The sequence below is a fragment of the Oncorhynchus mykiss genome, chromosome 23 (genome assembly GCF_057628025.1).
Source record: "Oncorhynchus mykiss isolate SJ-2025 chromosome 23, ASM5762802v1, whole genome shotgun sequence".
In the NCBI taxonomy this organism is placed as follows: domain Eukaryota; kingdom Metazoa; phylum Chordata; class Actinopteri; order Salmoniformes; family Salmonidae; genus Oncorhynchus; species Oncorhynchus mykiss.
The window spans coordinates 54,144,812-54,162,805 of record NC_143044.1 but is presented as its reverse complement, the minus strand read 5'-3'; the positions used below and the strand labels follow the sequence as shown (position 1 = coordinate 54,162,805).

Sequence of the window (17,994 nt, the reverse complement as noted above, 5' to 3'; positions counted from 1 at the left end):
GGAATATCCAAGGCCTGAGGTCATCTGCCTTTGGCCTAAAGAGCAGAAACCCGGACTTCACCAAAGAAATCGGTAATACAGACATTGTCATCCTGCAAGAAACCTGGTATAGAGGAGACGGACCCACTGGTTGCCCTCTAGGTTACAGAGAGCTGGTAGTCCCATCCACCAAACTACCAGGTGTGAAACAGGGAAGGGACTCAGGGGGTATGCTAATTTGGTATAGAGCAGACCTAACTCACTCCATTAAATTAATCAAAACAGGAACATTTTACATTTGGCTAGAAATTCAAAAAGAAATTATCCTAACAGAGAAAAATGTCCTCCTGTGTGCTACCTATATCCCCCCACTAGAATCCCCATATTTTAATGAAGACAGCTTCTCCATCCTGGAGGGGGAAATCAATCATTTCCAGGCCCAGGGACATGTACTAGTCTGTGGCGACCTAAATGCCAGAACCGGACAAGAACCTGACACCCTAAGCACACAGGGGGACAAACACCTGCCTGGAGGTGACAGCATTCCCTCCCACATATGCCCCCCTAGGCACAACTATGACAACATAACCAACAAAAACGGGTCACAACTCCTGCAGCTCTGTCGCACGCTGGGTATGTACATAGTCAACGGTAGGCTTCGAGGGGACTCCTATGGTAGGTACACCTATAGCTCATCTCTTGGCAGTAGTACTGTAGACTACTTTATCACCGACCTCAACCCAGAGTCTCTCAGAGCGTTCACAGTCAGCCCACTGACACCCCTATCAGACCACAGCAAAATCACAGTCTACTTAAACAGAGCAATAATCAATCATGAGGCATCAAAGCCAAAGGAACTGAGTAACATTAAGAAATGCTATAGATGGAAGGAATGCAGTTTGGAAACCTACCAAAAAACAATTAGGCAACAACAAATTCAATCCCTTTTAGACAATTTCCTGGGTAAAACGTTCCGCTGTAATAGTGAAGGTGTAAACTTGGCAGTAGAAAATCTTAACAGTATATTTGACCTCTCAGCTTCCCTATCAAATCTAAAAATCTCAAATAGAAAACCGAAGAAAATTAACAATAATGACAAATGGTTTGATGAAGAATGCAAAAATCTAAGAAAGAAATTGAGAAACCTGTCCAACCAAAAACATAGAGACCCGGAAAACCTGAGTCTACGCCTTCACTATGGTGAATCACTAAAACAATACAGAAATACACTACGGAAAAAGAAGGAACAGCATGTCAGAAATCAGCTCAATGCAATTGAAGAATCCATAGACTCTAACCACTTCTGGGAAAATTGGAAAACACTAAACAAACAACAACAAGAAGAATTATCTATCCAAAATGGAGATGTATGGGTAAACCACTTCTCCAATCTTTTTGGCTCTATAACAAAGAATAAAGAGCAAAAACATATACATGATCAAATACAGATCTTAGAATCATCTATTAAAGACTACCAGAACCCACTGGATTATCCAATTACATTGAATGAGTTACAGGACAAAATAAAAACCCTCCAACCCAAAAAGGCCTGTGGTGTTGATGGTATCCTCAATGAAATGATCAAATATACAGACAACAAATTCCAATTGGCTATACTAAAACTCTTTAACATCATACTTAGCTCTGGCATCTTCCCCAATATTTGGAACCAAGGACTGATCACCCCAATCCACAAAAGTGGAGACAAATTTGACCCCAATAACTACCGTGGAATATGTGTCAACAGTAACCTTGGGAAAATCCTCTGCATTATTATTAACAGCAGACTCGTACATTTCCTCAATGAAAACAATGTACTGAGCAAATGTCAAATTGGCTTTTTACCAAATTACCGTACAACAGACCATGTATTCACCCTGCACACCCTAATTGACAACCAAACAAACCAAAACAAAGGCAAAGTCTTCTCATGCTTTGTTGATTTCAAAAAAGCCTTCGACTCAATCTGGCATGAGGGTCTGCTATACAAACTGATGGAAAGTGGTGTTGGGGGTAAAACATACGACATTATAAAATCCATGTACACAAACAACAAGTGTGCGGTTAAAATTGGCAAAAAACACACACATTTCTTCACACAGGGTCGTGGGGTTAGACAGGGATGCAGTTTAAGCCCCACCCTCTTCAACATATATATCAACGAATTGGCGCGGGCACTAGAAAAGTCTGCAGCACCCGGCCTCCCCCTGCTAGAATCCGAAGTCAAATGTCTGCTGTTTGCCGATGATCTGGTGCTTCTGTCACCAACCAAGGAGGGCCTACAGCAGCACCTAGATCTTATGCACAGATTCTGTCAGACCTGGGCCCTGACAGTAAATCTCAGTAAGACCAAAATAATGGTGTTCCAAAAAAGGTCCAGTCACCAGGACCACAAATACAAATTCAATCTAGACACTGTTGCCCTAGAGCACACAAAAAACTATACATACCTTGGCCTAAACATCAGCGCCACAGGTAACTTCCACAAAGCTGTGAACGATCTGAGAGACAAGGCAAGAAGGGCATTCTATGCCATCAAAAGAAACATAAATTTCAACATACCAATTAGGATTTGGCTAAAAATACTTGAATCAGTCATAGAGCCCATTGCCCTTTATGGTTGTGAGGTCTGGGGTCCGCTCACCAACCAAGACTTCACAAAATGGGACAAACACCAAATTGAGACTCTGCACGCAGAATTCTGCAAAAATATCCTCCGTGTACAACGTAGAACACCAAATAATGCATGCAGAGCAGAATTAGGCCGATACCCACTAATTATCAAAATCCAGAAAAGAGCCGTTAAATTCTACAACCACCTAAAAGGAAGTGATTCACAAACCTTCCATAACAAAGCCATCACCTACAGAGAGATGAACCTGGAGAAGAGTCCCCTAAGCAAGCTGGTCCTGGGGCTCTGTTCACAAACACAAACACACCCTACAGAGCCCCAGGACAACAGCACAATTAGACCCAACCAAATCATGAGAAAACAAAAAGATAATTACTTGACACATTGGAAAGAATTAACAAAAAAACAGAGCAAACTAGAATGCTATTTGGCCCTAAACAGAGAGTACACAGCGGCAGAATACCTGACCACTGTGACTGACCCAAAATTAAGGAAAGCTTTGACTATGTACAGACTCAGTGAGCATAGCCTTGCTATTGAGAAAGGCCGCCGTAGGCAGACATGGCTCTCAAGAGAAGACAGGCTATGTGCTCACTGCCCACAAAATGAGGTGGAAACTGAGCTGCACTTCCTAACCTCCTGCCCAATGTATGACCATATTAGAGAGACATATTTCCCTCAGATTACACAGATCCACAAAGAATTCGAAAACAAATCCAAATTTGAAAAACTCCCATATCTACTGGGTGAAATTCCACAGTGTGCCATCACAGCAGCAAGATTTGTGACCTGTTGCCACGAGAAAAGGGCAACCAGTGAAGAACACACACCATTGTAAATACAACCCATATTTATGCTTATTTATTTTATCTTGTGTCCTTTAACCATTTGTACATTGTTAAAACACTGTATATATATATATAATATGACATTTGTAATGTCTTTACTGTTTTGAAACCTCTGTATGTGTAATGTTTACTGTTAATTTTTGTTGTTTTTCACTTTATATTTTCACTTTGTATGTTGTCTACCTCACTTGCTTTGGCAATGTTAACACATGTTTCCCATGCCAATAAAGCCCTTGAATTGAATTGAATTGAATTGAGAGAGAGACAGAGAGAGAAGGACAGAGAGAGAGAAGGACAGAGAGAGAGAAGGACAGAGAGAGGGACAGAGAGAGGGACAGAGAGGGATAGAGAGAGGGACAGAGAGAGGGACAGAGAGAGGGACAGAGAGAGGGACAGAGAGAGGGACAAAGAGAGAGAGAGAAGGACAGAGAGAGAGAGAAGGACAGAGAGAAGGACAGAGAGAGGGACAGAGAGAGGGACAGAGAGAGGGACAAAGAGAGAGAGGGATAGAGAGAGAGACAAAGAGAGGGACAGAGAGAGAGAGACAGAGAGAGAGACAGTGAGCTATAATATCCAAAAACAAAATAGACCAAAGGTGACACAACTACTGACTGGCTGTCGATTGAATATTAGTAAAAATACCACCACCTGTTTTCACTGAGCAGCTTACTAATGTGATGGGGAACTCTGTCCTACTGCCTAAACCCAACGGTCTGGAACTGGAAATATACTGCAGCACAACAAACACAACAACAGATATTAATTTCCTGAGCCTGGGGGCGTGAGACGGACATCGATTTCAGCAGGGGGGGAAGGAAAGAGGGGAGGGGGAGGGGGTGTTTTTATGTCTACGTTCCAAATGGCACCCTATTCCCTATATAGTGCACTACTTTTGACCAGAGTATATAAAGGGTCTGGTCAAAAGTAGTGCACTGTGTAGGGAATAGGGTTCCAAATGTCCCTTTTACATGCGAAGAGGATCCCTGGCTCAGCTGGCAGGGACAAGGCTAAAGGCTCTAATTAATGTGACACCGAGACAGAAGGAAATGCCACTTGGAGGCATCCTCATTACAAGCCTCCACCTAAGGCGATGTGTTAGTGTTATGATACATTACACAGCGCCGAGGGCAGACATTAGCCATATGGTAATATGGTAAACATCATATGCATGAAACTAGAGGTAATGTAAGACTCCGTTTATATCCGTTTGGGGGATCATTTGATTTATTTTTCCATTGACAATAGTTTCACTATTGAAGTCTTTTTATGAAGCCCTCTTCACACCAGCAGTTCTCCTAAAGAGCTTTACAGACACCCAGCCTGAACTCCCAAAGAGGTTTACAGACACCCAGCCTAAACCCCCATAGAGCTTTACAGACACCCAGCCTGAACCCCCAAAGAGCTTTACAGACACCCAGCCTAAACCCCCAAAGAGCTTTACAGACACCCAGCCTAAACCCCCATAGAGCTTTACAGACACCCAGCCTGAACCCCCAAAGAGCTTTACAGACACCCAGCCTAAACCCCCATAGAGCTTTACAGACACCCAGCCTAAACCCCCAAAGAGCTTTACAGACACCCAGCCTGAACCCCCAAAGAGCTTTACAGACACCCAGCCTGAACCCCCAAAGAGCTTTACAGACACCCAGCCTAAACCCCCATAGAGCTTTACAGACACCCAGCCTGAACCCCCAAAGAGCTTTACAGACACCCAGCCTGAACCCCCAAAGAGCTTTACAGACACCCAGCCTGAACCCCCAAAGAGCTTTACAGACACCCAGCCTAAACCCCCATAGAGCTTTACAGACACCCAGCCTAAACCCCCATAGAGCTTTACAGACACCCAGCCTAAACCCCCAAAGAGCTTTACAGACACCCAGCCTAAACCCCCATAGAGCTTTACAGACACCCAGCCTGAACCCCCAAAGAGCTTTACAGACACCCAGCCTGAACCCCCAAAGAGCTTTACAGACACCCAGCCTGAACCCCCAAAGAGCTTTACAGACACCCAGCCTGAACCCCCAAAGAGCTTTACAGACACCCAGCCTGAACCCCCAAAGAGCTTTACAGACACCCAGCCTAAACCCCCAAAGAGCTTTACAGACACCCAGCCTAAACCCCCAAAGAGCTTTACAGACACCCAGCCTAAACCCCCAAAGAGCATACAATGGACGTGCAGCTGCGCAGTGGCTATCGTATGGCACTACCAACACTATGACTGTAGGCTATATTTGATTGACTGTATATGTAATGGTTTTCAGACATCAATCTACCGTCTGAAGGGAGTTTGTAACCTACTTACCTGTCCCTAACCCTAACCCTAGACCTCATTCTCGTCCTCATTGGTAACTGAATCTAAAGGTAAGCCAGAGGTAAATCACAATTAAGGGAAAAATATATTCCCAGTGTTGGTTTTCATCGACCAATAAAATGTAACTTTGTTACAGTACAGGGGACATAATTTACTGTACTGCGAGCTGCGATTCAACCTATTTGATTTATGTGTCATTCGACCAATTCAGAGAGACCTCATGAATCATTCAACAGTCCAGAGATGACACCGGAATGGGCCAATGGTAGGCCCCCGGGGGCGTTCCTTCCGTACGTAACGTAACGCGCCCTCCTCCAGGGTAGGAAAACATTACGGACGGTGAGTGTGGACCGTGTCAGGAAAAATAGCTTCTTGGAATTTTTTTTACTCCAGGGTTGGAATACTTTTTTTGTGGTGGGGGGGTCTACATGATTTGTTACAAGCACAAATCCATGTATCTGTCGTCTTGGAATTGAGTTGTAGTAATCTTCACGGAGCTTGTCTTCTCACCTGGGAGGACGCCGAGTCCCGTCAGCTGGCGGTCGGGATAACTATTTCCGCCGTGTTGTTCGTGGTATGACGGCTAGCTGATAGCTGGGACCGCTGCAATGCTAGGTGGTAATGAGCCTGATCGCTTTTTTAGCTGAAACAGTTTAAGTGGATATTAAAAGGTAAGTAGCTTTCACACATGTTAGTTACTCCGTCTAGTCCTAGCAAGTAGGTGGATATGCTAACTTAATGTGCGGTAAACCAGCTCCAGTTTTAAGTTTCAGCTAGTGCTTGCTGCAAGCTAGCCGAGTAGCATGTTATGGCTAGCTTTTAAGGTTTTCACGTTCGAGTCCCATTGATTTAGCTGTTGTCTATCTGATTAGCTAGTTGGGTAGCTAAGATAACAAGCTAACCGTAGCTAGATATTCATCCTTGGCTGAAGCCTAGATTGAAACTAAGGTTGGTTAACGACACCCGGGACTCTCTCCAGTCTGTGTGGACCGATCCCAGCTTATCTATTTCTTTCCTTTTAACTAGAGAATATACATTTCATTTATATCTACTGTTCGCTACTTATCTACTAATATACATTTCATTTATATCTACTGTTCGCTACCTGGATATGTAACTCTCAGGTACTGTAACTCGAAACGTGACCGATAGTAATCACTGATTGAGTGACATGTGTTTGTAGCCAGTTGTAGCGGACACCGCCAGTGGTGCCAGGTTGTCACTTATTAGAGGTTTTTAATGGGACTCGGTGTTCTGGGAATCCGGTGACGCCGGGGGATAGCCCCGTAACGGTACCTACCGGTTGTTTTCTCTCTGCTGGCTAATCCAGATTTTTATATGACACTTTTCGCTAGTTTTATATTTTTATCAGTCAAGAAGACTATTTTATTGACAGGCAATAGTCATCATATGGATGATGTGTTGTTTTGTTAGGTGACAATGGTGCTAGGTATCTGGCCATTTTTTAAATATTGTTTTGCAAGGATAATGCATGATGGGTCCAGTACAGTTACTGCTCTGGACCAGGTGCATCATGGGTCAGTACAGTTACTGCTCTGGACTAGGTGGATCATGGGTCAGTACAGTTACTGCTCTGGACCAGGTGGATCATGGGTCAGTACAGTTACTGCTCTGGACCTGGTGGATCATGGGTCAGTACAGTTACTGCTCTGGACCAGGCGGATCATGGGTCAGTACAGTTACTGCTCTGGACCAGGTGGGTCATGGGTCAGTAAAGTTACTGCTCTGGACCAGGTGGGTCATGGGTCAGTACATGATGGGTCAGAACAGTTACTGCTCTGGACCAGGTGCATCATGGGTCAGTACAGTTAGTGCTCTGGACCAGGTGCATCATGGGTCAGTACAGTTACTGCTCTGGACCAGGTGGACCATGGGTCAGTACATTATTCATCTGCTGATGATTAAACAAATCTAACGGTATTCTAGCTAAATTGTAATACTGGTAGTATAGTTTTAGGACGTGGTGATGGTGTGGTGATGGTGTGGTGTGGTCTACCCCAAGGAATGGGGAGTGGAATGGCCAAATGACGATCTGAGATCCACAAGCTATGATGACAGTCTTGTGTTTCAGTGGTCGTAGTCCCAATAGAGTAGTCTTGTCATAGCGGTCTAAGAACAGGTATTATGCTGTGTTTCAGTGGTCCAAATAGAGTAGTCTTGTCATAGCGGTCTAAGAACAGGTATTATGCTGTGGGTTTGCCCATACCGTATGTATATCTTTTCGTGTGTGTGTGTGTGTGTGGTGACATACAAGTCACAGGTACGACTGCAGCATTTGGGGTGTGTTCTTTGCAGCAGACACCCCCCCCCTCTGCTCTCCCTCCAACTCTGCTTGTAACTCTGTTCCTTTCTCCTATATAGGTTGTTCGAGACAAAGGATAAGGAATACCTGGTTTTTGCATTATTCTGGAACGGTAATCTTCACTACATTTACCAGCATGCACAGCGGCAGATGTGACAGCCACCGAGGCAGAGATTCCACAAGCCTTCAATGTGTTTTTTTCTGGATGTTTTTGACGGCATGTCTCCTCCACCGCGAGAGAAACCGCTGACTTTTGGATTGTCCCCCATTTTCTATTTTTCTGATCAAATATTAACTATGTGTGTCGACGCAGCAGCTTGGATTTGTTTGGATACATTTAACACTTTGAAGTGAGTCGGACGGGAAAATCGACAGAAAGGAAGCACCAGTTAAAAACATAAAGGGTCCTTTTCCCCCCTAAAGAAATATCATGGCATCTGTGTGGAAAAGATTACAACGTGTGGGGAAACACGCGTCCAAGTTTCAGTTCGTGGCTTCCTATCAGGAGTTGATGGTGGAATCCACGAAGAAATGGTTAGTTGGGACATTGACTACACACACACACACACACACCACACACAGGAAGGGCTGGTAGTGAGTATTGTAGTGTTTAGGTAAGGAAATAGACAGTAGAGTTGGGACACAGCCTGCAGATGTGTTTCAGTAGTAGCGTGCCCTGAGCCACTGGCATTCTAACACGCCTGCGATCCGGGACAGATGTTAACGTGTTGGAGAATGGCATGACAAAAATGCCTGTCTTCGAGCGAGGAGAGGAGATGGGAGGAGAGGAGATGGGAGGAGAGGGGATGGGAGGAGAGGGGATGGGAGGAGAGGGGATGGGAGCTACTGTCAGAACAGTTTATTGTGTTCTCAGAGGGGTGGGTTTGATTCTCTTCTCAAGAAAGCCTCTCTGAGGGGTGTGGGTTTGACTCTCTTCTCAAGAAAGCCTGTCTGAGGGGAGTGGGGTGTGTGTGTCAGAGAGAGGTGTGTTTTCCCATGGCTGAAGTGTGATCAGTATTTAACACTGAATCAATGGGTGACAGAGCCACACACACGCTCTTTCTCAATTGGTCTCTCATCTATTCCTTGCGTCCGTCCTCTCCTCGCCTCTCTCTAAAACCTCCTCGCCCCTCGCTCTAAAACCTCCTCACTCCTCGCCCCTCTCTCTAAAACCTCCTCTCTCCTCGCCTCGCTCTAAAACCTCGTCTCTCCTCTCCTCTCTCTAAAACCTCCTCTCTCTAAAACCTCCTCTCTCCTCGCTCTAAAACCTCCTCTCTCCTCGCTCTAAAACCTCCTCTCTCCTCGCTCTAAAACCTCCTCTCTCCTCGCTCTAAAACCTCCTCTCTCCTCGCTCTAAAACCTCCTCTCTCCTCGCTCTAAAACCTCCTCTCTCCTCGCTCTAAAACCTCCTCTCTCCTCGCTCTAAAACCTCCTCTCTCCTCGCTCTAAAACCTCCTCTCTCCTCGCTCTAAAACCTCCTCTCTCCTCGCTCTAAAACCTCCTCTCTCCTCGCTCTAAAACCTCCTCTCTCCTCGCTCTAAAACCTCCTCTCTCCTCGCTTTAAAACCTCCTCTCTCCTCGCTCTAAAACCTCCTCTCTCCTCGCTCTAAAACCTCCTCGCCTCGCCTCTCTCTAAAACCTCCTCTCCTCGCCTCTCTCTAAAACCTCCTCTCTCCTCGCCTCTCTCTAAAACCGCCTCTCTCCTCGCCTCTCTCTAAAACCGCCTCTCTCCTCGTCTCTCTCTAAAACCGCCTCTCTCTAAAACCTCCTCTCGCCTCTCTCTAAAACCTCCTCTCGCCTCTCTCTAAAACCTCCTCTCGCCTCGCCTCTCTCTAAAACCTCCTCTCGCCTCGCCTCTCTCTAAAACCTCCTCTCGCCTCGCCTCTCTCTAAAACCTCTCTCTAAAACCTCCTCTCTCCTCTCTCTAAAACCTCCTCTCGCCTCTCTCTAAAACCTCCTCTCGCCTCTCTCTAAAACCTCCTCTCGTCTCTCTCTAAAACCTCCTCTCGTCTCTCTCTAAAACCTCCTCTCGTCTCTCTCTAAAACCTCCTCTCTCCTCTCTCTAAAACCTCCTCTCGCCTCGCCTCTCTCTAAAACCTCCTCTCTCCTCTCCCTAAAACCTCCTTTCGCCTCTCTCTAAAACCTCCTCTCGCCTCGCCTCTCTCTAAAACCTCCTCTCTCCTCTCTCTAAAACCTCCTTTCGCCTCTCTCTAAAACCTCCTCTCGCCTCGCCTCTCTCTAAAACCTCCTCTCGCCTCTTTTTTGTTACTTTAGTTTATTTAGAAAATATTTTCACACTATTTCTTGAACTGGGCTTGTTTAAGGGCTTGTACTGTAAGTAAGCATTTCACGGTAAGGTCTACTACACCTGTTGTAATCGGCGCATGTGACACATTTGTTTTGATATGCCTTCATCAGGGTCTTCTGTCAGGGTCTTCTGTAAAGTCCCTGAGTCAGCTTTCAGAGAAAGTCAATCCAGAAATCTGCTCTTCTGTTTACCACAGCATTTCCTGTCTCCAAAAGCCACAACCTTTCTCTCAATTCAATTTAATGGCTTTATTAGCATGGGAAACATATGTTAACATTACCAAAGCAAGTGAAGTAGATAATAAACAAGAATATTTAACAATAAACATTATACTCACACACTCGCTCTTTCTATCCCCCTCTCTCTCGCTCTTTCTATCCCCCTCTCTCTCGCTCTTTCTATCCCCCTGTCTCTCGCTCTTTCTATCCCCCTCTCTCTCGCTCTTTCTATCCCCCTCTCTCTCGCTCTTTCTATCCCCCTCTCTCTCGCTCTTTCTATCCCCCTCACTCTCGCTCTTTCTATCCCCCTCTCTCTCGCTCTTTCTATCCCCCTCTCTCTCGCTCTTTCTATCCCCCTCTCTCTCGCTCTTTCTATCCCCCTCTCTCTCCGTCTCTATCCCCCTCTCTCTCCGTCTCTATCCCCCTCTCTCTCTCTCTCTCTATCCGTCTCTACCCCCTCTCTCTGTACACGGGGGTCTCTGGTTCTGTACACGGGGTTCTGTCTGATCGTCAACGCACAGTCTCTCAATCCCACTAACAGCTACCAGCTCTCTCTGTTTTACACCACACACACACACAGTGTGAGAGTCTCAGGAAGAGATTAGAGGGCTATGAGTGTTTGAGAAGTGAGTCTCCCACTGGACTCCTCTGCCACCTGTCAGTCTCTCTCTCACACACACACACACACAGTCTCTCAAACAAACACACACACTCTCACACACACACAGTCTCTCTCTCACACAGGCAACCCGGCGGCTACGTCCTTACTTCCACCAGGGAAATGCTTATCTTTACTGTGTGATTGTGGCGGTTGCAAGCTGTTTATGGCTGTGACATTGTGTCTGTCTTATGGCGAGCACATGTTCCTAAGAGTCATCTGTCTTTCAGCGTGGGAGACGTGGCTAGGGGCTCGGCGGCCATCACATTTTTTTTAGCCTGTGATCGTCAAGCAAATATCTGTCCGTCTCACAGTAATTGACCGTTTAATTAACTGAAACACATTTATCATCTTCTGTCTTCCACACGGCCTACAAGCCACTGATACTGACCTTTTGGAACACCTATATTAAAAAAAAGCCTAATAACTTCATGTAATATAGCCTACACCTTCACCATAAATCCATTACTAATTTTAGACCGATCTAAAGAAGCATGATATGAAGAAAATGTAGTCTATTTCAGGAGAACAGAATAGCGGTCTCTGACTTGTCCTTATGTTAGGTCCTGATCTGGCTGTGCCATATGGCTGTGGGCGACACTAGTTCAGTTAGCAAGATTTGCTTAGAATTCAATGTCATTATTTTATAGTAATGAAGAATAAATTTGAACAAAGCTGAATAAAATAGAAAGGATATTTTCTCCAATTGATTTGAGGGACACGTGGTTATTCTGTGTTGAGCAGTAAACAGAGAAACATTATTTATGAAACTTTAGTTGTGATAAAAATATCGGGCTATATGTTTTGATTTTAATACATTCTAAGGCTGTATGATAAGACTTGAGAAAGATCTGAGAAAGTTTCATTAAAGTCACGAGCTCTGATTTGTTTGTTGTGCAGGCTGCACACACTTCATCAGTCTCTCATTCACAATTTGACAAGCACTTGATCATATTCTCACCAGGCCTCGATTTTCCCCAGCTGCATCCCCCTTGTGTGGCCGTAATTCCCCCTAAAAGAATCCATGCCTCTTGTGGCCGTTGTGCCCTCGGGCTGAATATAATAATGATAATTCCCTTTTCCTGGCTGCCAGTCGCTGTGCTCCTAAGCATCTCACTCACATGGCTCTCTCAGATATCTCCATTTTTATTAGCCAATGCTGGTCACGTGATTCTTCTCAAAGGCTTCTCAGCTCTGAGGTGGGCTGCAGGTGAAGACGGAACGTTACTGCAGATGAAAGAACTGTCCACGTTTGACTTTTCATCAGCCAATAAGATGAGTAGGCTTAACGACCAGCAGAAGCACTGGACTCTGTCAATCTACTGTCCCACATAGTACAAAAGTTGACCTATTCTATTGGTCAACTTGTCCTTCTGTGCGAGAAATAGATATTCCTAACATAGTCATAACCACTTTTTTATTTTTTAAAGAATGATGCTGATACCACAGATCAGAAAATTTTAGCTTAAAATGTTGATAAACTATTAGGATATTTCTTCACAATAGCGCAGCAATGCCTACACCGCAGTAGGCTAGAAGCACAGCAATGCGTACACCGCAGTAGGCTAGAAGCACAGCAATGCGTACGTACACCGCAGTAGGCTAGAAGCGCAGCAATGCGTACACCGCAGTAGGCTAGAAGCACAGCAATGCGTACACCGCAGTAGGCTAGAAGCACAGCAATGCGTACACCGCAGTAGGCTAGATGCACAGCAATGCCTACACCGCAGTAGGCTAGAAGCACAGCAATGCGTACACCGCAGTAGGCTAGAAGCACAGCAATGCGTACACCGCAGTAGGCTAGAAGCGCAGCAATGCCTACACCGCAGTAGGCTAGAAGCGCAGCAATGCCTACACCGCAGTAGGCTAGAAGCGCAGCAATGCGTACACCGCAGTAGGCTAGAAGCACAGCAATGCGTACACCGCAGTAGGCTAGAAGCGCAGCAATGCCTACACCGCAGTAGGCTAGAAGCGCAGCAATGCGTACACCGCAGTAGGCTAGATGCACAGCAATGCCTACACCGCAGTAGGCTAGATGCACAGCAATGCCTACACCGCAGTAGGCTAGAAGCGCAGCAATGCGTACACCGCAGTAGGCTAGAAGCGCAGCAATGCGTACACCGCAGTAGGCTAGAAGCGCAGCAATGCCTACACCGCAGTAGGCTAGAAGCACAGCAATGCGTACACCGCAGTAGGCTAGATGCACAGCAATGCCTACACCGCAGTAGGCTAGAAGCACAGCAATGCCTACACCGCAGTAGGCTAGAAGCACAGCAATGCGTACGTACACCGCAGTAGGCTAGAAGCGCAGCAATGCGTACACCGCAGTAGGCTAGAAGCACAGCAATGCGTACACCGCAGTAGGCTAGAAGCACAGCAATGCGTACACCGCAGTAGGCTAGATGCACAGCAATGCCTACACCGCAGTAGGCTAGAAGCACAGCAATGCGTACACCGCAGTAGGCTAGAAGCACAGCAATGCGTACACCGCAGTAGGCTAGAAGCGCAGCAATGCCTACACCGCAGTAGGCTAGAAGCGCAGCAATGCCTACACCGCAGTAGGCTAGAAGCGCAGCAATGCGTACACCGCAGTAGGCTAGAAGCACAGCAATGCGTACACCGCAGTAGGCTAGAAGCGCAGCAATGCCTACACCGCAGTAGGCTAGAAGCGCAGCAATGCGTACACCGCAGTAGGCTAGATGCACAGCAATGCCTACACCGCAGTAGGCTAGATGCACAGCAATGCCTACACCGCAGTAGACTAGAAGCGCAGCAATGCGTACACCGCAGTAGGCTAGAAGCGCAGCAATGCGTACACCGCAGTAGGCTAGAAGCGCAGCAATGCCTACACCGCAGTAGGCTAGAAGCACAGCAATGCGTACACCGCAGTAGGCTAGATGCACAGCAATGCGTACATCGCAGTAGTTCTCATCCAATATGATGACGTAGTAGCTGTATTGACTGCATCAAACAGGGAGAAGCTAGCTAGCTAGGCTAATTATTATCCAATATGATGACGTAGTACCTGTCTGGACTGCATCAAACAGGGAGAAGCTAGCTAGCTAGGCTAATTATCATCCACTATGATGACGTAGTACCTGTCTGGACTGCATCAAACAGGGAGAAGCTAGTTAAGCTAGCTAGCTAGGCTAATTATCATCCACTATGATGACGTAGTAGCTGTCTGGACTGCATCAAACAGGGAGAAGCTAGTTAAGCTAGCTAGCTAGGCTAACTGAGGCTGCAGGCACTTTTTCTTCCTACAAACAACAACTCCATTCAGAATATAATGTAGCAGCCTACCTGTTGGCTCTGGGTCGTTGTAGCCTGTCCTTCTCCTTTAACTTTTAATTCCATCTTCCATTGATTAGATATCTCCTAACTTTTGTCACACGGAGGCTCTATGACTGTAGCCTATTGCCGCTTTGAGGACTTCTGATTGGTTAACAACAACAAGCTACATGCGTCTCTCTGTCTCTGTCTCTCTCTGGTAGTTGAGTGTCAGTAAGCTGCAGGCTGTTTTCTTAGTGTTTCTCTTACTGTAGATGACCTGGAGGTTTACATTATACTGACTCCACTGCACAGGAGGTTGGTGGCACCTTAAAGAGGGGAGGACGAGCTGGTCGTAATGTCTAAATAACCCATACAAAGAGGTGAAAGATTACACTATATGATGCCCGGCTCCTTGTTAGAGACTTTTATCTCCCTCACCAACTTCAAACATCTGCTATCTGAGCAGCTAACCGATCGCTGCAGCTGTACATAGTCTATCGGTAAATAGCCCACCCATTTTTACCTACCTCATCCCCATACTGTTTTTATTTATTTACTTTTCTGCTCTTTTGCACACATCTGCAAAATTGTAATTATTCGCCTACCTCCTCATGCCTCTTGCACACAATGTATATAGACTCTTTTTTTCTTTCTGCTGTGTTATTGACTTGTTAATTGTTTACTCCATGTGTAACTCTGTGTTGTCTGTTCACACTGCTATGCCTTATCTTGGCCAGGTCGCAGTTGCAAATGAGAACTTGTTCTCAACTAGCCTACCTGGTTAAATAAAGGTTATATATATATATATATATATATATATATATATATATATATATATATATATATATATATATATATATATATATATATATATATATATATATATATATATATATATATATATATATATATATATATATATATATATATATATATATATATATATATATATATATATATATATTAATTCAGCCACTTATCTAACTAGCATGTTAAATCAAATACACGTCTGGTGCCCGGTGCACCTGTTCTGGGGAACTACACTTCATGACTGGAAATACAGATATGCATCAGATACACAGATACCTTTAAATAGAAAGGTAGGGGTGTGGATCAGAGAACCAGTCAGTATCTGGTGTGACCCCCATTTGCCTCATTTAGTGCGACACATCTCCTTCACAGAGAGTTGATCAGGCTGTTGATTGTGGCCTGTGGAATGTTGTTCCACTCCTCTTCAGTGGCTGTGCGAAGTTGTTGGATATTGGCGGGAACTGGAACACGTCGATCCAGAGCATCCCAAACATGCTCAATGGTTGATATGTCTGGTGAGTATTATCATGTTGAAACATGAGGTGATGGCGGTAGATGAATGGCACGACAATGGACCTCAGGATCTCATCACGGTGTGTCTGTGTATTCAAATTGCCATCCATAAAATGCAATTATGTTCGTTGTCCGTAGCTTACGCCTGCCCAGACTATAACCCCCCCGCCACAATGGAGAACTCTGTTCTCTACGTTGACATCAGCAAACTGCTCGCCTACATGACACGATACTGGTTGTCTGCCATCTGACCGGTACAGTTGAAACCGGGATTCATCTGTGAAGAGCACACTTCTCCAGCGTGCCAGTGGCCAACAAAGGTGAGCATTAGTTTCATCAGCTATCCGGGTGCCTGGTCCCAGATGATCCCACAGGGGAAGAAGCCCGGATGTGGAGGTCCTGGGTTGGCGTGGTTACACGTGGTCTGAGGTGAAGAAGCCGGATGTTGAGGTCCTGGGTTGCGTGGTTACACGTGGTCTGAGGTGAAGAAGCCCAGATGTTAAGGTCCTGGGCTGGTGTGGTTTCACGTGGTCTGAGGTGAAGAAGCCGGATGTTGAGGTCCTGGGCTGGTGTGGTTACACGTGGTCTGAGGTGAAGAAGCCCAGATGTTGAGGTCCTGGGCTGGTGTGGTTACACGTGGTCTGAGGTGAAGAAGCCCAGATGTTGAGGTCCTGGGCTGGTGTGGTTACACGTGGTCTGAGGTGAAGAAGCCCAGATGTTGAGGTCCTGGGCTGGTGTGGTTACACGTGGTCTGAGGTGAAGAAGCCCAGATTTGAGGTCCTGGGCTGGTGTGGTTACACGTGGTCTGAGGTGAAGAAGCCCAGATGTTGAGGTCCTGGGTTGGCGTGGTTACACGTGGTCTGAGGTGAAGAAGCCCAGATGTTGAGGTCCTGGGCTGGTGTGGTTACACGTGGTCTGAGGTGAAGAAGCCCAGATGTTGAGGTCCTGGGTTGGCGTGGTTACACGTGGTCTGAGGTGAAGAAGCCCAGATGTTGAGGTCCTGGGTTGGCGTGGTTACACGTGGTCTGAGGGGAAGGAGCAGGATGTGGCGGTCCTGGGTTGTCATGGTTACACGTGGTCTGCGGTTATGAGGCCGGTTGGACGTACTGCCAAATTCTCTAAAAAAGACATTGGAAGCAGCTTATGGTAGAAAATGTAACATGAAATCCTCTGGCAACAGCGCTGGTGAACATTCCTGCAGTCAGCATGCCAACTGTACGCTCATTCACATCTTGACACACATCTGTAGCATCCCCAGCACAAGGTGCACATGTGTAATGATCATGCTGTTTAATCAGCTTCTTGATATGCCACACCTGTCAGGTGGATGGATTATCTTGGCAAAGGAGAAATGCTCACTAACAGGGATGTAAATGAATTTGTGCACGAAATATGAAAGAATAAAGTTTTTGTCCTTATGGAAGATTTCTGCGATCTTTTATTTCAGATCACGGGACCAACACTTTGTCGCGTTTTATATTTATGTTCAGTGTAAAATAATGTGACGGGTGAAATTAAGAACCCAACCTGCTTTATCTCCTAACCCATTCCACTGCAGCTATTTACTTAAAAAGGAGCTAAAAATATTATTGAAAAACTTCAAAGAGAAACTTTTGTTCAATCACTGGGCATCTTTTATGTTAAATATCCTTACATTTGAAATGTCGGTAACACTTTACATCCAGTGTCATAACTATGTTATAATGTCATAACAGCTGACACAGCTTGTCATACATAACCTGTCATAACTATGTTATAATGTCATCACAGCTGACACAGCTTGTCATAACACTGTCATGACCAATACGTTTACATCTGTTGTGACACGTTGCGTTATTTTAATCTTCGGCTGAGGGAGACCGATTTTAAGTGAATGAATAACGTTTTTGGCTTGGAAATCCTCATATTTTACACAATGGTTTGCATATTATCACAAACACAGTACAGGGGTAGTGAATTGATGTTAGTTTCAGCTGTAAGCTAGCAAGGAAAGTTAGCCTACAAAACTGGAAGCTACCGGTATCTTCTGCATTTGTAAAGCTATTCAGGCTCTGTATGGAAATAGTTTTGCCAACAGTTTCAACATTTGTACTTGCCAGGTCACATTATTATAGTGTGTGA

General features: G+C 45.5%; 1 protein-coding gene across 1 annotated transcript in view; it reads left to right on the top strand.

The window, feature by feature from the left end:
• Positions 1 to 5,902: 5,902 nt before the first annotated feature.
• ehbp1 (EH domain binding protein 1) overlaps positions 5,903 to 17,994 on the top strand; it is a 344,316-nt gene continuing 332,224 nt past the window's right edge. Inside the window, 2 exon segments of the mRNA XM_090217692.1 lie at positions 5,903 to 6,441; positions 8,153 to 8,627. Of these exon segments, the coding sequence (XP_090073818.1) occupies positions 8,524 to 8,627 (104 nt within the window). The 5' untranslated portion in view covers positions 5,903 to 6,441; positions 8,153 to 8,523.